Source organism: Marmota flaviventris, chromosome 17, assembly GCF_047511675.1.
Source record: "Marmota flaviventris isolate mMarFla1 chromosome 17, mMarFla1.hap1, whole genome shotgun sequence".
Lineage (NCBI taxonomy): Eukaryota > Metazoa > Chordata > Mammalia > Rodentia > Sciuridae > Marmota > Marmota flaviventris.
Genome location: NC_092514.1, coordinates 76,835,827 through 76,862,792, shown reverse-complemented (window position 1 = coordinate 76,862,792; position 26,966 = coordinate 76,835,827). Strand labels below are relative to the sequence as shown.

The following is a 26,966-nucleotide window of genomic DNA, read 5'->3' as shown; positions in this document are numbered from 1 at the left end:
TGCTGGACTCCTAACCCCCAGAGCTAAGAAGTAAAAAGTGGGCATCAATCCAGATTACCACTGGATTTGTGGTAATCTGTTACACCAGCAATGAAAAATTAATGGAGACATCAGACAAACCCCAATTAAGGGCCACGGGGTTGCTTATCTAGAACATAGAAATAATGCCTCAAAATTCATAAGGATGAACAGCTAAAAAAGAAAAATGGAGGGCTGGAGTTATGGCTCAGTGGTAGAGCGCTTTCCTAGCACATGTGAAGCACTGGGTTCAATCCTCAGCACCACATAAAAATAGATAAATGAACCAGGCACGGTGGCACATGTCTGTAATCCCAGTGGCTTGGGAGGCTGAGATTGGAGGATCACGAGTTCAAAGCCAGCCTCAGCAATGGCAAGGTGCTAAGCAACTCAGTGAGTTGCTTTCACAGAAGAAATGTGAACAGAAAACCAAAAATATGAATAGATGATTAACCTCATTTGTAATTAGAGAAGAGAAATTAAAGCCTCAGTGAGACTACATTTTATTTACCAGATTGGCCAAGCTGATGATATCAAATGTTGGGGACAACATAGAGCAGAGCGTCCACAGTCCACAGCCTTCAGGTCAACTGGGCCAACTGCTGTTTTGTAAATAAAGTTTTATTAGAGCAGACACACCCACTTGTTGTGTATTGTTCAGGACTGCTTTAGTGCTGAAGTGGCAGAACTTAACAGTTTTGAAAGAAACAGCGAGGTCAAGGAAGCAGGAAATACTCACCAACTGACACTTAACAGGAAGTTTGCCAACCTCCAATGCAAACCAGGAAGGACTCTTACAGCTGCTTTCAAGAGCAATTTGGCAATTATTAGTAAAGATATGCATGGGTTTGAATCTGCAATCCAACTTCTAGGTATTTACCCTGGAGAACTTCTAACATGTAGACACTGAGGTGACAAGTACAACAATACTCAGTACATCACTGTTTATAATGGCAAACAACTGGAAACAACTCAGTGCCCTTGGCAGGAGAATGGATTTATATTCTGGGCTACTTAAACAATGGCATCCATAGAGCAGAAAGAATGACTTACCCCCACCACACTGTGGTGATGGTGATGGTGAATCTTATAAACAACGTTGAATGAGATAGTTGCAGAATGTATACAATATAATTCCATTTAGTATACAAGTAAAAAAATGCAAAAATGCTTTATCCCAATATACTATTGAGTTAATTAGGCTATAGCTTTGGCTTCATGAAACAGAATCCAAAATAACAGCAGCTTAAACCAGACAGTCTGTCTACCTTATGGAGCAGTCCAGAGACAGTAGTCTGCACAGGTATGATGGCTCTGCCCCACGGTGCCCAGGAACCCAGGCTCCTCCTGGCTCCACTCCTGCCATGGTCTCATCCTGGCCCCCATGGTCTGTGTTCCAAACAGCACATGAAAGAAGGGACAAATTCCTCCTTCTGAGGATTGGTCTAGAAGTTGCAGCTGTCATTTTTGCTCACTTCCTGTTGGCTGGAACTTAGTCACATGGTCGCCCTTACTTGCAAGGGAGGCTGGGAACTGTTTTCCTTATTCTAGGCAGCCACATGTGTAGGCCAAATCCCTATTAAATTGGAATAAATAACAATAAAGACACAAGCAATAGTCTTCCCCATAATTGTTCAGTGGTATATCCGTATGTGGTAAACTTTAAAGAAAAGTAATGATAAAATCTGGATAATGATGATTTCAGAGTGGTAGGGAAAAGGGAACTGGGGAGGAACTCAAGTTTGAGTTTCTAGTAACCCCGCTCTTAAAGCTGAAGTCCCCACAGGTATTATTATTCATTACAACCTGTGTTAAGTTTCACATCTTGGGGCTGGGGTTGTGGCTCAGTGGTAGAGTACTCGCCTAGCATGTGTGAGGCCCTGGATTCGATCCTCAGCACCATATAAAAATAAATGAATAAAGATATTGTGTCCAACTAAAAAATAATAGATATTAAAAAAAGTTTCACATCTTGAACACGAAATTTCATAAAAATTACATAATTAATCAAAAGTAGTTTATATACTGTATATTTGCATAAAATAAATGAGTGCAGGCATTTATTATTTTGATTTTGTACTCAGTTACTCTTATTCCTGGCATCTCCTCCTCTTCTTCTCTTGAAGGTGGGACAGGGCATTACTTAGTGGCTGCACTGCCTCATGCCTGAAGAGCCTCTCATTTAAGACACAAGACCCTGCATTTGCCTGCAGACATGGCCAAGAGCTTCCCCAGCAACCTGCAATTCTCATGTGCAATTCCAGCTCAGGGGACTGGTGGGCATCGCCAGATATCAGGATTTATTATGGGTCAGGGCCCTCCTTTCTTCTCTCACCTCCCCAACATCCATTTTTACAGGAAGAATTTTCATTTGTCCAAGCCCCAGCCTATTGGCCACCCGCTCTGGAAGCTCTCCCAGATTTCTCTGGTCACATCAGTCTTTCCATCTCTTCCTCTCACATTTCCTTCGCTCCTTTTCATATTAGGCCGTTAGATTCCTCCCACTACTGCAGGGGCGATTCTGCAGACTCCACGTCCGGCTTCTGTCTTAGCTAAGTCTCCTGCCGGTAGCGGAGTGGACCAACCCCTCGGTGCTGAAGTGGCACCCCTTTCTCCACAGAAAAGTCTTAACTGGGCATTTCTGAAGATTTCTCCAGAAATCTTCACCATGGCTGATTTTAGGATTGTCAACAAGAGTCTCTGCAAAAGAGTTTAATGTAGATAAACTTCCTTTGTTTCGTGTTGCCCTGTTTTACTTGGCTACTGGCTGGGAAGAAATCAGCACTCCAGGTGCTGGACACCCTCTTACTAGTTTTTCACAACCGTATCTAGTATAGCAGTTTGTACAAATGTGCAAACTAGGCCTCTGGCCTTGAGCTGGGCTTCACAGAGATGTCCGCATTTCTAGGATAAGAGAAGTTACCAATTGGGCTCCATGGTAACAGCTGGTAGGGGGGAGGAAAGAGAGGGGAGAAGAGGCTCTCCCCTTCTCAGGTGTTGTCCTTGAAGGGCGAACTTGCCCAGAATAGTGAAAGAAAAAGCTGCTTTTATGTGAACTTCTACAGACTGTAAACTTCTGAGCCCCTCCCCTTACATGCTGGGTATAAGACTCTGAAACTCCCTGAACTCGGGGTTCAGGTTATTGATTGATTACAGCAAAAGCTGTGCCCTCTGAACCTGGCTGCAGCCAAATAAAAGCGTTTCCTGCTCTCTTCCGTGCCTTGCCTCATATGTCCCACAACAGTGCCTCGGCCATCAGAGTACCAAGCACACGCCCTAAAATCAGTCGTAAGGGCTAAGCGCTGCCGATGAAGGCTAGAACCCCGCTCCTCTTCGCAGGGCGCAGCGACCCCCTTTCTCTCCAGCCCTGATTGTCCTTCCGCATGAAGCTCCCAGGGGAAGAACCCCTGCCCGTCCAGCCCCATTAGTATCCAAGGAGGAGCCGACCTGGTTAGCGCGGCTAAGTACCAGGCAGGAACCGGGCTAGCGCGCCGGCACCGCCCCTCCTGGGCACGCTTGCCTCTCATTGGCGCTCACCACCCCGAGGCCCGCCCCGTCGTACAAGCCCCGCCCCCATCCCTCTCAACTTTCCGGGACCGCCTCTTGCTGGCTCGGTCCCGCCGTGCCCCGCCTTCGCTACCGTCACTTCCGGGCAGGGAGTGAGCGGAAGGCGGAAGTGTGTGTGCTGTGGCCGGCGAAGCGGGGCTGAGGTGTAGCTCCAGAGCCGCGGCTCTTCCGGGTCGGCGCCGCGGGCCGCGAGAGCGAGCGCAGGAGCATGGCTGGGAGGCGGCCGCGCGGCCTGGCGGGGTCTGGAGGCTGACTGCGCGCCCCCGCCCCGACACTCAGGATGACGGCGGCCGCCGCCTCCAACTGGGGGCTGGTCACGAACGTGGTGAACAGCATCGTGGGCGTCAGCGTGCTCACCATGCCCTTCTGCTTCAAGCAGGTGAGCCGGGCCGCCGACGTGCGAGCCGCCCGCAGGCCGCGCCGCGCCCGCTCCGGGCTGCGCCGACGCCAGGGCAAGGCCCGGGCGCGGAGAGGTCGGTGTCACCGCGGAGTGACTGCCACGTGGAGGACAGCGCCGCGTCTGCGTGGCCCCTGCTCGCAGCTTGCGCCGGCGGGCGGGCGCCCGGGAGGCCGCGCCCTCCCGGGGCCGTTAACCGTGCGCTGGCCCCGGTCCCGCTGCCGGGAGGTCCTGGCCGCTGGCCACGCCAAAGAGGCAGGCAGTGAACATGCGATGGGGGGCTGCGGCTCAGTGGCAGAGCACTTGCCTGGCCTGTGTGCGACACTGGGTTCCCTTCTCAGCGCCACGTATAAATAAGTGAATAAAGTAAAGGTCCAGCAACAACTAAAAAATACATATTAAAAAAAAATGAGACGGGCATTTTGGAGCCGGAGGTGGGTGCCGGTAGTTGTTTGAGCACTTCGCGTGTTTCACAAGTAGCTCTTTTGGATGAAAACATCAAAAAAAAAGTTGCGATCCAGGAATTTTCCGTCCTGCACGCAGAGCTCTGCAGCCTTTTCGTGTGGGTTGTTAGTCTAACATTGTTGGCCAGTGTAGGCGGGAGGACAGAGCCCCGATGTCACCAGAGCCCCGATGTCACCAGAGCCCCTGGCTAGGGCATCCCAGCACTGTGTTACCCCAGGGTGCTTCCGGAATTCCTGCCTCCCCCAGTGTCCGCAGCAGAACTGTTGGGGATAGCGGTGGCTGTGAAATGCCTCCGTGGTTGGGACTAGGGCCCAGGTGATTCATGTGTCCCCAGATTTGGAGCACCTGCTGCGTGTTGGGTATTAGGCCGCTGCCAGAGGATGAGGTCAGCAGAGGCCTTCCTGGGAAGAGCTTGGAAGTTTAGCCGGGAGCCTCTGTGCTAGCAGAGGATGAGAAACAGTCACACGTGTCCTTAGTGCCAGCCAGCTGCTTCCTCTGGACTCATCATCTCCTTCAGCAGAAGCCAACACGCTAGTTGGAGAGGGGTGTGTTTAGTGTTTGGCAGCTCTGTCATTAAAAAACTTGCATTAGTGTTTCTTTTTCTCACCCAGTAATTCTGGCACTTACACACACATGCACACATATAAACATTTTGTTGAATTTTAATGTATAGAAAACTTTATATGCTTCAGGTATACTCAGTGATTTTTTATAAAGTCAACAAACATAGTGATTTACTTTGCATTGAAGAATGCCATAGTCCTTGCCAGTCACTCCTGCCCACTACACAGGCCACCACCTGCCTCTGGTGTGGGAGGTTCCATTGCCTGCTTTCTGCTGACATTAGATGGAGTTGGTGTGTTTATTTCAGGATCTGGTAGTATTCTGTCATATGGAAATAGAGTTTGTCCTACCTTTGCAGGCATCTCTGGTGTTTCCTGTTTGGAGCCCTTAGGACCAGTTACTGAGGCTCTATGAGTGATAGCATTTATTTTGGGTGTGTACCTGGGTAGAACATCAGGGTCACAAGGTGTGTGTGTGCAGTTCTAGTGGATGCTGCTGAGAGTTTCCAGGGCAGATCGATGTTCTAGTGTTCACTCCTGCCAGCAGGTGTCTGAGGTCCAAGTGCTCCACACTCTGCAGTATTTGATATCCTGTCTCTTTTCCATTTGAGCCATTCTGATGAGAGTGTGGTGACATCACATTGTGTGTGCATTTATTTATTTTTTGTGGTGCTGACAATTGGACCCAGGGCCTTGCACATACTGGGCAAGTGCTCTACCACTGAGTCCCAGCTCTTGATTTTCTAAATTTTGACACAGTGTCTCATTAAGTTGCCCAAGATGGCCTGGGACTTGCCATCTTTCTGTCTCCCCTGAGTAGCTGGGATTACAGGCATGTGCCACCATGCCTGGTTCATTTGTGTTTTTAAAATTGATAGACTTATATTTTTTTATATTTATTTTTTAGTTTTAGGAGACACAATATTTTATTTTTATGTGGTGCTGAGGATCGAACCCTAGTGCCTCAGCTGCTAGGCAAGCACCCTACCTCTGAGCCAGAACCCCAGCCCCTAGATTTATATATATATTTTTTAATTTTTTTAAATTGTTGATGGACCTTTATTTTAATCATTTATCTGTATGCGGTGCTGAGAATTGAACCAAGTGCCACATATTCGAGGCAAGCACTCTACCACTGAGCCAGAACCCCAGCTGGGATTTACATTTTTAAGTAGTTTTAGGTTTATGACCAACTGAGTGGGAAGTACAGGGAGTTCCTGTAGACTGCCTGACCCCTTAACGCCTTGTCCCACGTAGAGGTGCTGATGTTTTAAGAGTCCATTATTATTATTATTTTTTTTTAAAGAGAGAGAGAGAATTTTAATATTTATGTATTTTTTAGTTTTCGGCGGACACAACATCTTTGTTTGTATGTGGTGCTGAGGATCGAACCCATTGCTGTGCGCATGCCAGGCAGAGCGTGCTACCGCTTGAGCCACATCCCCAGCCCTTAAGAGTCTATTATTGGGCTGGGGATGTGGCTCAAGCGGTAGCACGCTCTGCCTGGCATGCGCACAGCAATGGGTTCGATCCTCAGCACCACATACAAATAAAGATGTTGTGTCCACCGAAAAATAAAAAAAAAAAAAATAATAATAATTAAAAAAAAAAAAAAGAGTCTATTATTAAGGGATAGTTTACATGCAGTGAAACTTACCTATTTTAGGGTGTGGTTCCTTGGATTTTGATGTTTGGGTACTGTCATGTAGCCACACAACCAAGTTCCATCACCTCACAAAGTGACCTCTGTCCCTCTGCTGTCCACACTCTCCCATCCTCAACCCCTGTGACCTGCACAACTTGCTCAGGTTGTACCTTTCTTGAATGTCCTATAAATGTCACCACACTTCATTGCCTTTGGGTCTAGCTTCTTTCCGTTGGCATGGTGCATGCAGGATACATTCATGTCAAAAGGGGTACAGTGGTTCCTTTTTTACTGCTGAATAATGTTCCTTTGCATGGATGGACCACAATTTCTTTATTGTTATTGAAGGCCACCCAGGTTACTTTCCAGTTTTGGGATTATGGTTACACCTGCTATAGAGATATAGGTTTGTTCAAGGACATGTTTTCATTTCTCTGGGGGAATTACCTAGGAGTTTAGTTGCAGAGTCACATGGGAAGTGTCTGTTTAACTTATAAGAAAGTCACACATGTCATCTCTTATCTCTCAGAAGGTGCTTACCACTTATAGTTGTTGATCCAAGTAGCTAACACGTGGTGAATGTGACGTGTGTGCAGAGAATTGGGGAACCAGCTAGCGGGGTTGGCAATACCTAGCTGTCGAGTAGGACTTGAGGAAGGGGAAGATTCACATGCAGGATTCCCCTGCTTCAGGGCAACAGCCCTCAGTAAGAGGAGACTGCGGTGGAGCCTCCCTGCCGGCAGAGAGTGCTGTGTGAACCCTGATGCTGTGTGTGAGGTGGAGGTGCTGGGGAGGATCTGTTTTGTGATGTCTCTTTGTCTCCACTCTCCAGTGTGGCATTGTCCTGGGTGCCCTGCTCTTGGTCTTCTGCTCCTGGATGACGCATCAGTCATGCATGTTCTTGGTGAAGTCTGCCAGCCTGAGCAAACGGAGAACCTACGCCGGCCTGGGTGAGTACTGGCTCTTGGAGTAGTTGGTTCAACACAGGGGCTGGGTTGAAGTCACTGGCTGGCCTTCTCTGCGCTTAAGCCCTTTCTCAAGAAGCATGACATTCTACCTCTGGGGCTGTGGGGTCTTATTCCTCTGATTTGGTTGTTTTTCTTCCATTTTATTTCTTAAATTAATTATTATTGTTGCTATTTTTTGCTGTACTGGAGATTGAACCCAGGGGTGCTCTACCATTGGGCTCTACCTTTAGCTCCTTATTTTTTATTCTGAGACAGAGTCTTGCTTAGTTGTTCAGGTTGGCCTTGAACTTGTGATTCCCCCTGCCTTAGCCTCCTTACCGTGGGGATAAAAGGTGTACTCCACTATGCCCAGCTCTACTTTATTCTTAATGAGTTTCTTGGACAGCAATGTTCTTTCTTATTTTAAAATTTAATGCAATTTAAAATAAAAGTGTTAATAGAATCACCTGCTTCAGTATTGAAGTGATAGGGAAAGGTTGAGGTGCTCTCCTGCACCCCCACTCTGAGCGGGTGATGTATGTACCCTCCTCTCCAAGTCTGGCAGGGATAGCTATGCTCACCCTCTTTAGGGCTGCCTGGCTGTGTCACTCCCCTTACCCAGAAGCCTTCCTTGGAGCTGTCGAAAGGGATTCTCCTGAACTCCCCACCTGGAAGTCTATGGAGGATCTTGTTCTGAGCTTTGGCTGTATCTGGGATTAGACGGACAAAGACGATAGGCTTTGTCTGTCTCCTGGTTCCCTTGCTGCGGTTTTGTTTCCTGTAGTTTTTTCTTCCTTTAATGTGACTTTAGTCAGAAGGAGTGAAGGCTGTGCTCTCCATTTCGGTTTGGGTTCTTAATACTTTGGCTTTGAGGGCACCGCCCTCACTTTCCTGTCTGCCTGCCTAGTCTGGTGTATTCAGCCAGGGTAGTGTGTGTTCTGTTCTCTCCAGGTCTCTCTGCCTGCCTTGGCTCCCTCCTCTCAGCTCTGGGGGCACAGGGAGGAGACTGGTGAGAGGAAACAGGGTGCAGAATTACAGGGCTGAAGAAAGTAGACTCCTCTGGACATGCACAGTGAACTTGGGCATAGCCTCTCGTTTCCTCCCAGCCTGCCTTGCACTGGCACTGGGACACTAGTATTTGTTTCTGACTCCAGAACCCAGGGACCCCTTCCTTCTCTTCTGCTCTTGAGGATAGTGGCACTCAGTCTTTCGTTGTCATTGAGTATGTATGAGTTATTGGTGAAACTTGACCCATACTGAGAGGGCCTAACTGCTAGGTCTGAAGTAGTCCCTTCCTGGTCTGCACACCTGTGGCTGGTGTGATGCTTGTCCCCACTGAGGTCTTCCTCTGCATTTTATAGCAGAGACTGCAGCTTAGTACTCATACTGTATCCTGAAAGAAGTTGTGGGGCCCTCAGCTGGGAAGGTCATGGCTTTTGATAACTGGCTGGCTGATTATTCTTCGAAAGTTCCTGAGAAGTCAAACCGGTTTGACAAGATTTGAAAGAAAATTGCCTTGTGAGCAGTGCTGTATGCTGGCCACCTGGGCTCCAGCCTTAACCACGTGGGCAACTGCTGCCCAGCTCGTCCTACTGCATGTGGACACCCTCCTTCAAGCCTCGTTTCATTTCAGAAAATGTACAGGCATCAGAATCGATTGTTTAGATGCCATGACCCCCATGAAACTTTCTGAGCCCTGGTCGTTGCCCTGAGTTATGGCCAAATCCTGGCACGTGTGGTCTGGGCTAGAAGCTGCTTCTGCTGCAGCAGGGACCTCTGAGTTCTTGGTTGTGAGCAACCAGTGTTGCCGGTGCCGTGTCACACATATTCCATGGCCCTTGGGCTTCCTGGGCGTGTGCTGTGTGGCTTGGGAAACAGGGCTGTCAAACTGAGCTTTCAGACCCTTTCCACCCTTGGCTTTCTCCTGCTGTGTGCTGCTGGCCCTGTGTCCCATGCAGCAGTTGGGTCCGCAATACCATTCCTCCCCTGGTTCCAGGAGGAGCTGTGTTGAAGTCACTGGCTGGCCTTCTCTGCCTTGTATGTGTTGTCCTTTTTTTTAATGGGGGTTATTGGGGATTGAGCTCAGGTGCATTCGACCACTGAGCCACACCCCCAGCCCTATGTTGTGTTGTATTTAGAGACAGGTCTCACTGAGTTGCTTAGCCCCTCAGCTGAAGCTGGCTTTGAGCTCATTATCCTCCTGCCTCAGCCTCCCGAGCCACTGGGATTACAGGTGTGTGTGGCGTGTTGTTCTGTTTTGAACAGCACCCCTTCTCTGCCCCGTGTGTGCCCCCATCTTGCACAGCACCCCCTTCTCTCCTTTGCTGCTGCTGGGTTTTGCAAGCAGGAGGGGGTGGGAGTCAGCTCTGCTGGGCAGCCTGTGGTGCTGGGGAGGAAAAGGTGGCCCTGTTTCTCAGGGTCCAATGAAGGCAGGAGGCAGGCAGGTGGAAAGCCTGGGTGCTTCCCTGGTGCCAGAGCCAGCTGGCCTCCTCGTCCCCATGTGGCCTGCCCTGGATGGAGGAGGGGGCCCATGAGTGTGGGGAAGGGTGTGCCCACCCACACTGAGGTGGTTCTTGGACACCTGCAGACACTGGGGTGTGGGTGAGCCAGGGGAAAAGAAGAGAGAAGAGGGGCGGCTGCAGTGACAGGGCCTGGTTTTGGCATGGCCCTGCGTGGAGTCATGTTCTAGGAGCCAGAAGAGAGCTCTGCCTCTCATTTCTTCTCTGATTTCCTGTGGGCTTTCCACTCTCCCATGTCTGGATGCAGGCATGTTCTGGAACTTTTCTGCAGCAGGCATTCCAGTGTGAAGCATCCTGTAGACTCAGCTTTCTTTTGGAGAAGAATTGGGGATGGGCAGGTACCATCACTTCCACCTGTGGGACTGGAGATTCTGTGTCCTGCCAGCTGGTGCTTAGGTCTTGATCAGCATTCTGGATTCTGGGTAGGGATCAGGCTCAGGCTTTGGCTTTTGTTAGATGCACTTGAAGGGTGCCTGCTGAGTTTGGGAAAGGCCAGAGTGACCCCTGGAGGCAGAAGCCTTCTCTGCTCTCAGGATGGGCCTAGGCTAAGGCCAGTTCTCCAGCTCTTGCCAATACAGGGCCTTTCCCAAGTAAATTAAAAATGACGGGATCATTCATACCCAACAGGCTGCATGTTTCCTGCTTTCAGACCTTGCCAGGGGGCCTCCAACCCCCTGTGAAGGAAATGAGCAGGAAGCTGGGGCTGCTGACAAGGATGAAGCCATCCTGTCACATGCACCCCCTTTGGGCTGCTCCTTGGAGACCAGAACTTCCCCTTCCCCTCATCTGACTGGACCATAGGGAAATTGATGATGACCAGATCACCATCAGGGTCCTGGGAGGGACCTTGCCAAGTCAGCAATTTCTCATTTCTAGAAATGATTCTGGGGTCAGGAAGGAAAGACAGAGGCTCCGTTTGTGGTAGGGTGCCCTGTGCTGTGGCAGTGCCCACTGTTCATCAGTGCAGCATTCTGGCTGTCTACTTGGACACGGGCAAGCCCCAGAGCTCTCCTCTCCTCCCTTGGTCCCAAGAGTGACATGCTCATAAGATTGTGTTTCCTTCTGCAAGTCACTATTGAAGGTTGAAGACGAAAGCCCTCCCTCCTGTGCTGCAGGCTTGGAGATCGGCCTTCTGGCCAAGGGCTGGACCTGCGGGGTGCCTGCAAGCCCTGGAGACCTTTCCCCTGTGCCCTCTGTATTGGCCCTGTTCTAGGCAGGCCTCCTCGTGGTCGCCACATGCTGGGAACCTCTGTTTTGTGGGGACTTTTCTCTGTTTCTTTTTAAAAATATTGTCATGTGGGGCTGGGATTGTGGCTCAGCGGTAGAGCGCTTGCCTCTCACATGCGAGGCCCTGGGTTCGTTCCTTAGCACCCACATAGATAAATAAAATAAAGATATTGTGTTCAACTACAACTAAAAAATATATATTTAAAAAAACAACAACAACAACATTGTCATGTGAAAAAAACAACCTGCCTTTTGTCTCCCTTGCTTTCTTTTTGTCTCATGTGGTTTTGTTTATGGAGGGTGGATTCCCCAAAATGCCTGGGGCCAGAATTTGAAAGTATCCCCCTTAGATCCATAACACATAAGACCAGTGGGTTTGGGTCACATGGTCTCACTGCCCTGCTGCTCACCGTTGGACTGAGCGCTTTTCTTCTCTTTGGTGCTAGCGTTCCACGCCTATGGGAAGGCCGGGAAGATGCTGGTGGAGACCAGGTAAGCCGCGAAGCCACACCCACCTTCTCTTTCCTTCATCATTACCTGCAGCTGCAGATGCTGCGGATGTAGGAGGCGAATGGCCTGTTTCACATGCGGATTGGTTTATAACTTAGTCAAAAGTCTAATGTGTCTTATTCTGAAAGTGATTGCTGCAAGGTTGAAAGCCTTACACAAGTCTTACCAAGAAGTCCATAAAGCTGGGGAACTTGGAACCCAGTAGAATAGCTCTCCCTCCACTGTAAATAACGGCTCAGTGCTGTTCCCTCACCTGTAACCCAGCACTGCTGCAGATAGGCGGATTAAACTGAGGCATGTTTTTTTCATTTGGACTAAAATTTTATGAGATGAAACTTTGCTGGGAAATTGCAATTTTATTTATATGCTTATTTTTTGGTACTGGGAAATTGTACTTTTAGCTTTCTAAATTAGGGAATTGTAAACTTGCGGGGCGAGGCCTCCCTTTTTTGGGAGCAGATCATCGTTCTTTTTTTTGGTGCTGGGGATTGAACTCAGAGGCACTGGACCACTGAGCCACATCCCTAGCCCAATTGTATTTTATTTAGAGACAGGTCTCACTGAGTTGCTTAGTGCCTCGTCGTTGCTCAGGCTGGCTTTGAACTCACGATCCTCCTGTCTCAGCCTCTGAGCTGCTGGGATCACAGGTGTGCGCCACTGTGCCCTGCTAGATCATTGTTCTTTTAACTTGTCTTACGTCATGATGCATTTCTGCACAGCTAAAAGAACTTTGAGACCCTCCTGTCGAGAGAAAAATACAGTACCACACAGAGAAGTTCACTGTTGTTCAGTCTTCACTCCAAGTACGATAGAGTGCACCCCATTCATGCCCAAGTCCTGTGAACTTGGACGTTTGAAATTGCACTCTCATCCCACCAGCCTATGCAGTCATGGGTCAGCACAGCCCAGGGAACAGGTTTCCTGGCCTTCAGTCCTGTCCTCAGGACTTGCAGACACCTGCTCCCTGCTTCAGTCATGACAAGATGTCCCACTCCTTCAAAATACTGTTTCAAACCCACGGTTTCCTTTGTTGCAGCATGATTGGGCTGATGCTAGGAACATGCATCGCCTTCTATGTGGTGATCGGTGACCTGGGGTCTAACTTCTTCGCTCGGCTCTTTGGGTTTCAGGTAAGGGCGTTCTCATCTCTTCTGGTCTGTTGGCCTGCTGGAGGTTGTCTGTGGCACCTAGGGGTCAGGTCACTCCCACTAGCCAGCTGAGATCGGTATGCTTGGCTGGGAGACGCTCCCTGGGCCTTGAGTCCACTGATGCTCCCTGAGCTGGAGCTCGAGGCCTTGCTGTGGTAGCCTCTGTGGAGGTGGCGGACAGGCAGGACGCGCAGCTGCCGTGCTGCCCATGGCAGTAGGCATGAGTGGGGAGGAGGGGCAGTGGGACGTCTCACACCAAGGTGCAGCGCAGGTGAAGTGGCCAGGCCCTTGTTGGCCACTGTGCTCAGGTATCGGTTAGAGTGGCCACCCTGGGAGCTCTGTCTTTATCCTGCTGAGGTGGACGTGAGGGCACTGCTGCCAGGGCTGTTGGACTCATGCTTTGTGCAGTCTGGGGGATTCCGTGTGGCATCCTCCAAGCTTGGTGTTCCTGCCCCTGAGGGTCCCATCTGTGAACTGGGCCCCTCACATACCTCTTTACTTCCCTGATGGCAGCACAGCTGTAGCCAGAGGCTGGCTAGGGTGAACACATGATGTCGCATAAAGGGTCTTCTCTATGAAGAGTTCTTCATATTTGGATGCCAGTGGGGTAGAAAAGGATTTCAGTTTGCAAAGATTATGGCTGGGGGGAGCAGTCCTCTGCATGAGTGGAATGTGCCAGACTTACACATTGCCAAGAACATTCCAGTGAGTGAGTGTGGCCCTGGTCTGTGCCCTGAGCATGTCTTCCCAGTTGATTTTCTACTTCCCAAGTCTCACCATGGACTCTGTAGACGTATTTCTGCCTGTAGAACACAAGGGGACCGTCTTTGTACCACCAGCTGCACCCCAGGTCCAGACGTCTCACTGGTCCTGTGGGACGCACAGGAGAGACAGTGGTGGCTGCTGCTGCCTGGCAGTGCTTCCCAGCAGGCCAGTGTGTGCAGCACCTGTCCATCTCATCCCCCTTAGTGGGTTGTCGAGGTCACTCTGCATGTGTGACACTCCCATGCTGAGAGGCATGGGGCTGTGATAGGTGCGCAGGTGTTTGGAGCTGGGAGAATGTGTCTTGGCAGAGCCCCCACCACCCCTGGCTGGCTGCCGGCAGCTCTGAAGCTGGGTAAGCATGTATCAGCTACAGCCAAGTGACATGTCAGGTACCCCAGACCCTTACAGGTTCTGCTAAAGTAAACACAGTCTGGAGTTTTGCCATTGATTTTTCTGGATCAGTATTTCAAGAGTCCTAGCCTGCTTGAAGCAAGGTTGGCTTTGAGTTGGCTGGAGAAGCAACCTGTAGTAGGTTCTCTGGGTTTCTGTCAGCCTGGGTGCTAGGCTCCCACCACCTTCCTTCCCTGTGTGAAGTAGGGAACAGCTGACTTTTTCTTTCTCTCTCTCTCTCTTTTTTTTTTTTTTTCCGGCTCTGGCTGATCTCATTCTGGGGTGGACTGTATCCCATGGTGTTCAGAAATGTGCACTGAGCCACACTGCCCAGTGACCTTGAGGGCCACTTCTAGAGACTCACCACCTTCTGCTTTAGATGCTGTTGGTCCCCTAGGCCCCATGGTGTTCCCCATACCCTTGCTAGTGAGTGAGCTCAGGGCTGCAACCCAGGAGACCCTGCTGATTCCCTTCTAGGTGACCGGCACCTTCCGTGTGTTCCTGCTCTTCGTGGTGTCCCTGTGCATTGTGCTCCCGCTCAGCCTACAGAGGAACATGATGGCCTCCATCCAGTCCTTCAGTGCCATGGCTCTCATCTTCTACACTGTCTTCATGTTTGTGGTGAGAGCCTTGTGCCCTGTGGAAGGGCTCAGTCACATGCCCAGACCTGGTTTATCTGCCAGTGCCTCTTGGGGAACCATGGGGAAGTGGCTCCAAGCCTGAGAAATGTGTTAGAAAGATCAGAATGTGCATGAAGCCCACAGGTCTCCTGGCCAGTGAGCACTTTCAGCAGGAGTGGCTCTGGGGACTCAGGTGTAGCACCTGCATAGTTTCGTTTCTTTTCTTTTTTTTTTTTTTTTTTTATGACACTGGGGATTGGATCCAGGGCTTTGTGCATGCTGGGTAAATGCTCTCCACTGAGCTACATCCCCGGCCCTATGTCTGCATTTTTCTGGAAAGACCTTTCATGTGGGATTTGTGATCCAGAGCATGGCAGTTCAGTTTTTTGTCCCATGGTGGCAAGTTATTGTTTTTTTTAAGTGAGCATTTTGGTGGACTAGGCTGGAAGATAAAGTGTAGCACTGACACTGAGGATAGGGAGGCTTCCCTGGGAGAGCCTGCCCCGTGAGTTCCTTGGGACTTGAGCTGTTCACAGCAAAATTAGAATGGATTCTTCCTGAGGGAAGGGACCTGGTGTTTCTACAGGCGGCTTGCACTGGAGCCAGCTGCGGGTTATTTGCTGGAGCTGCAGTTTTCTGGCATTTCACAGCTCTCTGAGGACTAGTCTAGCATGTTAGGTCCTTGCCCTTCAGATAGCTGCCCCTCAGTTGGTTGAGCTCTTGAAAGATGTCTGTGCTCAGCATGATCCAGGGCCAGGGAAGGACCTTTCCATATTGAGGAGACTGTCCTCTGTAATTTGACGGGCACTGGGACTGGGCAGGGTGAGTGAGCAAGGTTGTGCTTCTGTCTGGGCTGAGTGGCCCTTGTAGAAAGTGGCTCGGATGTGAGCAGGGAATGGGAATCCTATGCAGCTGGGTGCATTCCTTTGACAGTGTCCAGCCAACCTGTGGCATGAACCAGAGTTCTCCAGGGCAGGAGGCAGAGAGCCCGGGAAGGCGTGGGGTCCTCCAGCCGCAGAGTGGAGTGGGAAGGGCCGCGTGCCTCCTGCCTCAGGAGGTCGGCCGAAGGAGGCTGCTCCTGACCTATGCCCTGCTCTCTCCTTGCAGATTGTGCTGTCCTCCCTCAAGCATGGCCTTTTTGGTGGGCAGTGGCTGCAGCGGGTCAGCTACGTCCGTTGGGAGGGTGTCTTCCGCTGCATCCCCATCTTTGGCATGTCCTTCGCCTGCCAATCGTGAGTACTGCTGGGGTGGGTGGTGGGGGGAGGGTGCAGACGGCCGTGCCCAGTGCCTGTCTTTGTCAACCACACGGAGCTGAAGAGTGCTGTCTTGTTCCAGTGTGACCTGTGAGTTCTGTGTGACCCGGAGAGACTCTTGCTGGGACTGGCTGGCTGGAGCGCCTGCTTTGCCAGATCCTGGGAGAGGAAAGCTGGCTGTGGGTGCGGCAGCAGCACAGCCATCTGATTGCGCAGAGTCCCGAGTGTTTTGCCAGAATTTAGCTGCTGTTCTGAGAATGTTGAGAGGAAATTGCACAAACATTTGAGTTCAGGCTGCTGCTGGGACATCTCCGGTCTTGTGTGTGCGCAGGCGGGCAGGCTCACTCTGGCACTTGGGGCTCTGTGAATGCAGATCAGGCTGCTCCGCCATCGCAGCGGCAGTACCTTCTCTACCAGGGTGGCAAGAGCTAGTGATTCATGCCTGGACGGGAGCAGTAACTGGCTGAAAAGAGAGGCGTAAATCCGGTGCAGACGGGAAAAGACCATCAGCGTGCAGGGGGCTGGCAGAGTGGGCCCCCCCATAGCAGCAGTGGGCATGTATTATGCCAATCGTAAACTAATGTGACAGATAAAATTTGCTCACACTGCTGTGTTTACACCCACATACGAGATCCAAATCGTCATTTCCCACTTACCATCTCTCTCTTGGCAGCTCGGTTTCCGCCAGAACGTGCTCCAGCCTTGCTGTTTAATGTCCCCATTATCATCGGTGACAGAAGTTGCATTCTTGCACTGTGTACCTAGTTACCAGTTGTCCTTTCTGTCTGTGTGTTTGGGTTGTTTTAAACCTAAGCCTGTAGTCTGGCTGCTTCAGTGGTGTCCACATAGCAGCCAATGCACATCTGTTGGGTTTGATTCTCAGGCGAGTTGTGGATTGGGAGGGGGATCTCAGGCAGCTACGTGCAGGTTTGTCCTCTTCCCAGAAGGGCCTAGGGCCAAAGACTTGTCCTCTTCATCCATGCCGGGCAGCCTGCTGCCCTGGAGCCTTGAATACTCGAATGTTCGCCAGGTGCAGTGACAGGGTCTCTTCACTCCCAGGGCACTCTGCAGCCAGGAGCCTGTCCCTGTTGGTCTCGTTTTCAGATTCACTGTGTGGTCCTCCTGGCTTCACACAGTGAATGCTGGCTGATGCAGAACTGTCATCCTGTGCCCAGAGAGGTGGCTGTGTTAGCATTGATCATAGGAGGCCTGGGGAGGGCAGTCTCCCTGGAGACCTGGGTCCCAGTCCCAGTAGTGGGGACAGCTATGATGGAGGCTACTCTGCGAGGTGGGTGGTCTGGGAACACCTTCGGGTGCCAGCAGTGGTGCTCAGAGTCACGCCCTCCAGGGGAGCATGGGAACTTTGTGGAGGGGGCTGGGAGGTCTATGTCTCTGACCTTTCTTCTGTCCAGTCCAGGGGATAGTCCAGGGGTCCCTGGGAATGCAGGTTAGAGGAGAGCCTGTGACTTGGCCTCTCCACCCTGTCCATCCCCAGGTGTCCCTCCTCGTAGCTGCTGCAGCTTCCTCCCAGTAGTTCTCTGAGTGTATTGGGGCCAGGGGCAAGCATGCGTCATGGGTCTCTGGTGCTGATCCCCACAGGCTGGGTTCCTGGTGTGGTCCGGCTCTGGGCAGATGGTGAGCACTGAGAAGCTGGTTACAGGACATAGTCTTCTCCAGAGCTTTGGGGCCGGGGCTTTTGGTATCTTCCTTTGGCTTTCTGCTGGGCTGCATGGGCATGTGGCTGCCAGTTCCTGCCTATCCTGACTGCTGTGGTGGCCTGTGTTGAGGTGGCCTGAGGGACAGTGTGCCGTGAGCTTGGGTGAACAGCCTCACCGGGCTGGGCCTTCCCACCTGTTTGTTTTCGTCTGCTCTTGGATCTGGCTCGGGTGTTCTTTTTTGTTTTTCTTTCACTTTTAAAAGGCAGTTTTGTTACTTGGCTCAACTGACCTTGTGCTTATCTACTTAGTAGCTGCTTCCTGACCTTCTCCTCCTGCCCTGCACTGACCTCGTGTCCTTTGTGCCTTGAGCCTAGGTTGCCCTAGAGGGCACCACTGGACTCCCTCTTGAGCCTGCGTCAACCCTTGTGCCCTTACTGAGACTGCTCCCAGCATAGCTCCCACCTCCTCGTGGCCCCGTCTCCTCCTTTCTGTCTTGGCTCCCACCCCTTGCAGGCATCCTGTCCCTGAGCTTTCCTCAGTGCTGCCTCATGTCCTCAGGGTGCAGTTGCAGAACCTGTGTGGGGCTGTCATCCCCTGCCCAGCCAGTGACTGGGTCCCTCCCATCTGCCCAGTAGCACCATACTTCTGGCACCAGGTATGAGACAGGAGCCAGTGTTCTCATCACACAGATAAGAGGCTGCCAGCTGGGCAGTGTGTCTGTGTTGTCCCCTCTCTGCGCATTCCACTCCCACCTGGCCAGAGTGCTGGCGGGGCTACAACTGCCAGGCTTGTTCCATTGGACTCTCCCTTCCCTGAGGTGTGTCTGAGCAGCTGCCTTAATCCTCAGTGCCATGCTCTCCGCAGTGGGCATCTTGTGTCCCCTCGACACAGATGGCCTTGGCTCTGTAGTACTTGTGAGCTATCCATGTGGAACATGTTCTGGGGGCTGGTCTGGGGGCCATCACGGTGCTGCCACTGCTGTGTCGTGAGACCTGCTGGCTTTAGGGTGGTGAGTCCGTGTGTGATGAGTGCCATGTGAAGAGGTGCTAGTGGCCAGACTGCAGAAGAGGTCCTGGGAGCTGGCCGCCAGGGCGGGCGAGGCTCTGCAGAGCCTGCTTTAAGAACCTCTTGTCTCCACACAGCCAGGTCCTGCCCACCTATGACAGCCTGGACGAACCGTCAGTGAAGACCATGAGTTCCATATTTGCCTCCTCTCTCAACGTGGTCACCACCTTCTATGTCATGGTAGGACCCTGTTTGTGCCTCTCCTCTCCTGGGTCGCATCAGCAGGGGGCTCTAGCCCTTGAGACCCTTCATTATGCAGAGGTGTCACTGTCCCATTCCAGTGTCCGGGGGTGCACTGCTCATGTAGCAACCCAAAACAGGTCCTCTTCTCAACCCCGGTCATTACTGGGCTGGTCGTGCTAGGCCTTTCACCCTGGGCTGCGTTGACATCTCCCAGTCTGAGGAACCCAGCACCTCAGCAGCAGAGCTGCCCAGACTGCTCTAGTAGAGGGACTCTGCTTACCCTCTCCCAGAACTTTGTTAACTTACTCCAGAGGTGGGGTGTGTCCACTAAAGAGAAATGAGGAGGTATCAAATAGTAGGAGAGAATACCTCAAGTCCCAATCTGTAAATGCAGTCACTGTTAGCATTTTGGTAAATTTTTCTTGCAGTCTTATTGCTCCAATTTCTGTCTTTCAATCAGATTATAAGTAGGAGAAGGTGTGGCCTCTTTCTTTTGCTTTTGTGCTTCTAGTGTTGCTCTAGGTAACTAGGGATGGTCCCTGGCAAGCATCGTCCACTCCTGCGTCTACTTCTGTAGAGGATCATGGTTCCCTGGTTGTGTTTTGGACCCAGATTACGAGTGGGTCCTTGGAAGGGCTTGGGAGCACTCTGGTGCCTGCCTTCCACCCAGGCAGCTCCGTTTTCTCCTCCCTGGGACCCTCTTGGAAAGCTGTGTTGGACTCCTCATTTAGCATTTTAAGATGCCCTCTGCTTGTCGGGGGGCGGCGTTTTACAGAGGAGGAGCCGAGTGGCCTTTTTGTCCCTGGCAGGCCCTCTCTTGCACCAGCTTCTTTGGGAAGGGGCTTGAGGGCATTCTGGGAGCAGCCCTTCTCCCCACACTCTGCCATGTTGCTGTTTCCTCTGACAGGTGGGGTTTTTTGGGTACGTCAGCTTCACTGAGGCCACTGCAGGCAACGTATTGATGCACTTCCCCTCCAACCTGGTGACAGAGATGATCCGCGTGGGCTTCGTGATGTCGGTGGCTGTGGGCTTCCCCATGATGATCCTGCCGTGCAGGCAGGCCTTGAACACGCTGCTTTTTGAGCAGCAGGTATGGTTCTTGGGGTGTCCTCCACTGCTTGTGCTCATCCTGTTTTCGTAGGTGGTGGGAGGGGGGCTTTTCCTAGTTAAAAATAAGCAGGCTTCAGTGGGAACAGTGCTGAGCATGTGCTTAACCATTCCAGCCCCTAGGAGGCAATTTTTAAGCCAACTTTGGAAGAAAGAGGACCAAAGACGGGCCTTTGGGGTCAAGCCAGGTGTGCCAGAAGCTTAGGTTGGCCTCTGATTTCCCAGCATGGATACTGTCATCAGAATTAGCGGGAATAGAAGCAGCTTTTGTTTTTGAGCAGTCCTGGGGAGGGATGGAGGAACCAGATGACCGCCAGTGTTGACAAAGACTGGAGGCAGGGCTGGGCTTGTTACACTGCTTTTTCACTTTTGTGTGACTTGGGAAACCTTAACAATTAAAAGGTTTCTGTACTGCTCTGTGTGTATTCAAGATAGCTGCCTAGGCCTTTACAAGAAAATTTCTCATAGAGGTTTGAAACAGAAAGGCTTTCTTGGTTCCTCACTGCTGTTGCTGTGTATCAAAGACATTCGTATGATACTTGGGCCCAGGTTATTTGGGCTTGGGCCCCTCTCCAGAGTGTCCACAGGAGCCTTGCACCATCTTGGCTTCCCACCTACCTGTCCAGAGGTGCTTAGCTAAACGGTCTGCACCGACTGGAAGCTTCTCTGTGGTAGCATATTCTGCCCTAGGTCTTTGGGCCCCACCTGCCTTGTCAGCTGGGACTCCTGGTGGCCAGGGACACAAGATCACTTAAACTACTATGGCAAGGGGTTGTTTAGTGGTCCTAGAGAATCCAGGGGAGAGTCCAGCGGGCAGACTGGGAAGGGCAGCTGGCACAGGCCTCCCTGCCCGTGAAGGCCAGGGACATGGTTGTGGCAGAGCTGCAGCTCTTGTCTCCTTGTGGACTCTGGCATTAGCAATGGCAGAGGCCTAGTCCAGAGACCAAGTGCCCTTCATGTGCTGGCACCCTGGTCTGCCTCTGCTAGCATTCAGGCACCTGTAGCCAAACAAGGCAGAGGTTAGGACTCAGGCTCTTGCAGGGCAAAGGTGAGGCCTGCTCATCTGGCTGTGGAGTCCTCCCTGGCTCACCCCACCCTGCTTCCACCTGTGGGTTGCTGAAGTCCATCTCTCTCTGTTTGGTGGAAACATGTATTTTGTATTGCAACAGCATTTGTGCATTTGCATACATTTTATCATTTTTTTTGTAAAGTTAAAAAAAATCAATAGTGGCATGAAAGGCAGTATCAAGGAAGAAAGTTCACCTGCAGTCTTCCCGTAAGTAGCACTGTGTACCTGCTGCCCCACCTCCTGGGTCTGATTACAGAAGCACAGCACCATCCCTCCAGCTCCTTGTCCCTCTGTCTTCTGCGGGTGTGTAGGCAGCTTTTCTCTGAGAGTCCTTGGAAATCTCAGCACCTGCACCCTGTTATGGATGGTTCCTAGCCTTTTCCCCTTGACCTCCTTGGGTAACTGGCTTATGAATGTGCACACGGTTCCCCTACTTCCCCTTTTCTTGGAGTATTTCTTAGCGTATTCTTGGTAAACCTGTAGTACTGGGACTCCTGGGCTATAGACCTTAAAACCTTGGACAAATTGTCGCACCAGAGTAGAAATTGTGGCTCCAGCCCTCTCTCAGTTCATCCTGTGTCAGTCTATTCTGAAAATTGGTGCTTTGAAATTCTAGTTCTGAAAGGTTCTGCAGTTGTTTCTAGCCAGAGATCAGCATGGTCAGCCCTTCCTGTGTGTTAACTCATTGGGTCCTCACTGCAGCTTGATGAGATGTTTCTCTTGGCAGGGGGAACCTGAGGCAGGTGAGTGGCAGAGCCAGGATCTGAACCAGGTAGTCTGGAGCTCCTGGATGGGATTCTAAGGCCAGCTGCCTCTGCCTGTGCCACTCCACCTGGAAAGTGTTCTGTGTTCTGTGCGTGGCATGCATGAGGCCGGGTGCAGGGGGCTCTGCCACTTTATACAACGCCCCCCCCTTTTTTTCTTCTTCTTCCCGGACTTTGAAATTGTTATTTGCTCATTACGGACCATTCAGAGATGACGGTAACACAGCCAGGTGCATGGGGGCGTGCCCACGTGTGGCAGGGCCTCTGCCTGAGCTCTGCAGCCTGCATTTGGGAGATGCCGGCTGCCTCCCTGCGGAACAAGTGTTGTCTGCATTTGGTGTTTCTTTTGATAATCTCTCTGTGGCTTTGCTCTGAAAATGAAAAGGAAAACGGAAGGACTTGACTCTGTCTTCTGTGGGTGTGTAGGCCAAATTTTAGGATGGGTGGTCAGCACCTGGGTAGAGAGCTCTCCAGCCGTGCTGCAGGGCTTACCTGCCAGGAGCTCCCTTCCCCCAGCGTGGAGCCTGGTGCGTTTGTCAGAGCCCAGTACAGCATTGCTCCTCAGGAGAGTGGTGAGGAGATCCACCCTTTCAAACCTTTTATTTCCTCCATATAGCAAAAAGATGGGACCTTTGCTGCTGGAGGCTATATGCCGCCTCTCCGGTTCAAGGCACTCACCCTCTCCGTCGTGTTTGGAACCATGGTTGGTGGCATCATGATCCCCAATGGTAGGTAAGGTGGGCGGCCCCTCCTTTCTCTCCACTTCTACTCCATTCTTGACGTTCCACACAAGGTCCAGGTGTCCCTGCCCTGTGTCTTGGCATTCAGCCAAGGCTCCCAGCTCCCATGCCGTCCTCTGGTCTCCTACTAGCCCAGAAACTCCCAGGCTATTTTTTCCCTTGGCCCACAGAGAAGCAGGGGATAGCGTTGGCAGCCGGATGGAGCAGCAAATGTGTGTTGACACCAAGCAGTTCGGCACCTGGGCAGAGACTCAGAGCTGGGACATGGGCCCAGTTTGTAAAGTGAATGGCTGTAAAGCTGCTGCTTCCTTACTGTCACTGTTGACTCCCAACTTGTCAACACAGTACCCAGGGGAAGGTCTGAGGCCCAGAGCAGCACTTTCAGTGTCCAGAGGCACACACTCCCTCACAGACGTGGTGGGTGGAGCTTGTCACCAGATAGGAACTTGCAGGTGCCCGCCCCAGAAGCCACCTGTCCAGGTTTTTCCTGGGACTCTACCTGGCCAGCACACTTCTGCCCCTGGCTTTTGTTGTGTGCTAGGACTAGTCACTGAGTCACCTGTGAAATTGCAGGCAGTATGACCTAGGCCATGTGGAGTCAACAACTGATTTTGGTAGGAAATTCCAGATGACTGCCCTTTAAAGACTGGCAGCCAGAGCAGCCTGGTGAATTGACCCTGGTTTGTGGAGCCCTCGGGGCACAGTGGCTGCCTGGCTCCTCACTGACACTTAGCCTTCACCTTAATGCTGCCCACCTGTGCGCCAGCTGGGCGTGCAGTCTCTCCCCACGCATGCTCTTTCTGGCTCACCCCTGCTGTTGCATCTGTTCCAGTGGAGACTATCTTGGGTCTCACGGGGGCCACGATGGGGAGCCTCATCTGCTTCATCTGTCCAGCTCTGATCTACAAGAAGGCCCACAAGAACGCCCTCTCCTCCCAGGTGAGTGAGTGGCCAGCCAGGCTGGCTTGGGAGAGGAGGTGGCGGTGCAGAGCCCCTCTCAGTGTTCAGATGGGTTCTGTTGACTGGTTTTGTTTCCTAGCACAAGGGGAACTTGGTCAAGGAGGCAGTTGGACAGTGGTACAGTCAGGCTGAGCAGTCCTTGTCCTCAGTGTCCATGTGCGTCCGGTGCTTCCCAGAGTTCACCTTCCTGCCCGAGTGCTGGGGCTTCACCGCTTCTCCCCACTACGTGTTTCCATGTTCTCAAGGCAGCATGCACATGGGGGTGCTTGTGTGTGCGTGCTCATGCTTTTTTCTCCTGTGGTGCTGGAATCACACCCAGGCTCACACATGCTAGGCAAGTCCACTGCACAACTCTGCACCCAGCCCCACTTTGCACCCTTCCAGGCTGCTTGCACAGCTGTGGTGTGAACCTCAGAGCTGTTGCCAGGAGGAGCTGCTCCCCAGGTTGCCTTCTGGGGACGGTCCATGGCCCAGGCTCCCAGGAGCCTGTCTCGAGCCTTGTGCTGCAAGGTCAGCTGTTGTGGGCATTTCAGCGTGTGCAGGAATGTGTCTGTAGGAAGCGTCTGGACACGGGATCTCGGGGCCTTTTGCCCGTGTGCTTGATGACCTCTCGCTCCTACCTTTCCACCTTCCTCTTGGCTTCCCTGGAGTGAACGTGAACGTGAACGTGGTTTGGAAGCCACTGGCTTTTCTTTTCCTGTGGACTCATGCTTTTTTCACTCTTGATGGGGTCGCTGAGCTCTTTCTTACCCATGTGTATTGGTAGGTATACAGCTTGACCCACCTTTGCAAAGGGTGCCCAGGCACAGAACCACCTTCCGGGTCAGGTAGAGAACATTCTGGCACCCAAAACTTCCCTCGGGCACCTCTTGGTCATCCACCCTCACAGTCCAGAGGTTGCTGCTGTCTTCTGTTGATGTTTTGGAATAATTTTTTTCTGTTTTCAAATTGACAGCCTCATGGTGTGTGTCCCTGGGCGTGGGCCCTGTGCTGAGCCTTCCGTCTGAGCTCACCCCTGGGCCTGCGAGGAGTTTGCTGCCCGCGGCTGTGTGCTTTCCTTTCTGTGCCATCACCGCTGTCCACTCACTTGGCAGGACAGGAAGCTGCTAGCCTGCTGTGCCAAGCGTTTCTTCCAGTGCCCATGGGTGTGTGGCTTGTTGTGCACTTGGGAGGGGGTCCTGGGTGTGGCCTTGGCTCTGCCAAGTGGACTTGTTTTCCACAGTGGCTCCTCCAGTAGCACAGAGAGTCCCCTACACTTCCCATCTCCTCTCCCTTTTTGAGAGCTGCCCTTCTGAAGGGTGGGTGTGGGTGTGGAGGCCCCTCGTTTGGGTCTGTTTGCAGCCCCTGCCTGACTGATGACCTCATGTACCTTTCCATGGGCTGTGAGCCACGTGGGTGTCGCCTTTTGTGACTTCCTTTCAAGTCTTGGTTTTTTCTCCTACTGGGTTGTCTGTCTTTTTCTTATTGATTTGTAGGAGTTTAAACAGATTCTGGCCTGGGGTTGTGGCTCAGCAGTAGAGTGTTCACCTAGCACGTGCGAGGCCTTGGGTTTCATCCTCAGCACCACACTAAATAATAATAATAACAATAACAATGATAATAAATTTTAAAAACAGGTTCTAGATGTAAATCCTTTAAAAAAAAAAAAAAAAAAAACATATTTTGGGCTGGGGTTGTGGCTTAGCAGTAGAGCCCTTGCCTAGCATATGTGGGGCCCTGGGTTCGATCCTCAGCACCACATAAAAATAAATAATTAAATAAAGAAATTGTGTACCTCTATGACTAAAAATCTTTTGTTATTGTTGTTGTTGTAGGTGGACACAATACCTTTATTTATTTATTTATTTATTTTAAAGATAGAGTGAGAGAGAGAGAGAGAGAGAATTTTTTAATATTTATTCTTTAGTTTTCTGCGGACACAACATCTTTGTTTGTATGTGGTGCTGAGGATCGAACCCGGGCCGCACGCATGCCAGGCGAGCACACTACTGCTTGAGCCATATCCCCAGCCCCACAATACCTTTATTTTATTTATTTTTTTTGTGCTGAGGCTGGAACCCAGGCCTCACACATGCAAGACGAGTGCTCAACCACTCAGCCCCAGCCCCGTGCCTTTTTTTGGTGTTGTTTTTGGTACCAGGGATTGAGCTCAGGGGCACTCGACCACTGAGCCACACCCCAGCCCTATTTTGTATTTAATTTAGAGACAGGGTCTCACTGACTTGCTCAGTGCCTCACTGTTGCTAAGGCTGGCTTTGAACTCATGATCTTCCTGTCTCAGCCTCCCAAGCCACTGGGATAACAGGTGTGGGCCACAGTGCCTGGCACCTTTTTGCTTTTGTAAGGACATCTTTTGATGAACAGAAGTTCTGCATTTTAGGGTAGTCCAGTGTGTGGATCTCTTTTTCCCCTTGGTGCTTTTTGATTCTTGCCTACCCCAGGGTCCTGAAAACAGCTATGCTCTGCAGGCTCACATCTACACCTGTGCCCCACTGGGATCAGTGGGTGTGGGGCAGGCCGTGTGGCCCTGCCCTTGCCCTGTGCGTGTCGCCCTCAGCCCCCCTCCAGTGAGGCTGCCAGGGTCTGTCTGTCCTGAAGCAGCACTGCCCACTTCAGGGCTGCAGCTGTGCAGACTGTGTCCATGGTGGGCAGTTGGAGTCCTCCTGCTGTGTTCCTCTATAAAATACTCTTTCCTGTAGTTGGCTCTTAGGCTTCCTCAAAAATGACCTGTTGAAATTTTCATGGGAGTTGCATTGAAGGGTTGAAATCATTCTTCAGTTCACAAAATTTTCTGATTTCTACTTTCACCCCCGGCTTCTTTAGCTTTCCAAACCTTCAGGATTTCCTAGTAATTTTTTTTTTCCTGCTTTCAAGCTTAGTCCCAGTGTGGTTGGGTAGTACACTACAGAGAATGCCAGTCCTTCTTGGTGAGGTCACTTCCGAGGCCTGCAGCGGCTGCGGCTCAACATCTCGCGGCTGTGTGTACCGCCCCTGGCTTCAGTCGAGGTTTCTAACAGGTGTTCAGGTGCACCTGTGTGTGGCTTATCACTTAGGTGAAGGTGTTGCCTCTTAGTGTGTCATTGGAACACACGGGTTCTGGTTGGTTGTATCTTCTGCCAACCTGACACTTCCCTTGTGAAGGTCCTAGTGTCCGTGGGGCTCCCATGAGCCGGCCTTGTGGCTGCCCTAGCCCCACTTTACAAGTGGTCACTTGTTTACCTTCCTGTGTCCTCTCTGTGCCCTTCTGAGTTGAAGCCATGTCTCTGGCAATGGTGTGTTACTGGGTTTTGTTTTGTTAACAGGAGTCTGTTGTTAGGAGTTATACGATTACTTTTACGTTTACAGTTAATACGATCACTCATTTCGGGAAGAAACTTCTGTCCTAC

At 51.5% G+C, this 26,966-nt stretch overlaps 1 protein-coding gene and 1 long non-coding RNA gene across 3 annotated transcripts in view; one reads left to right on the top strand and one right to left on the bottom strand.

Annotated features, from left to right (window-relative positions):
- Positions 1–524: 524 nt before the first annotated feature.
- On the bottom strand, positions 525–1,550 carry LOC114108022 (uncharacterized). Its single transcript, XR_003585408.2, has 3 exons — positions 1,287–1,550; positions 758–818; positions 525–620 (listed from the first exon to the last, which is right to left on the bottom strand). It is a non-coding gene; the product is annotated as an uncharacterized lncRNA (long non-coding RNA).
- Positions 1,551–3,677: 2,127 nt separating this feature from the next.
- Positions 3,678–26,966, top strand: part of Slc38a10 (solute carrier family 38 member 10) — a 40,844-nt gene continuing 17,555 nt past the window's right edge. For both annotated transcript variants that reach the window (XM_027955553.2, XM_027955552.2), the window contains exons 1-10: positions 3,678–3,964; positions 7,488–7,605; positions 11,795–11,840; positions 12,895–12,988; positions 14,639–14,782; positions 15,889–16,013; positions 18,835–18,937; positions 19,848–20,030; positions 22,497–22,608; positions 23,453–23,559. In XM_027955553.2, coding sequence (XP_027811354.2) covers positions 3,866–3,964; positions 7,488–7,605; positions 11,795–11,840; positions 12,895–12,988; positions 14,639–14,782; positions 15,889–16,013; positions 18,835–18,937; positions 19,848–20,030; positions 22,497–22,608; positions 23,453–23,559 — 1,131 coding nt within the window. In that variant the 5' untranslated portion in view covers positions 3,678–3,865. The remainder of the gene's footprint in view (positions 3,965–7,487; positions 7,606–11,794; positions 11,841–12,894; positions 12,989–14,638; positions 14,783–15,888; positions 16,014–18,834; positions 18,938–19,847; positions 20,031–22,496; positions 22,609–23,452; positions 23,560–26,966) is intronic.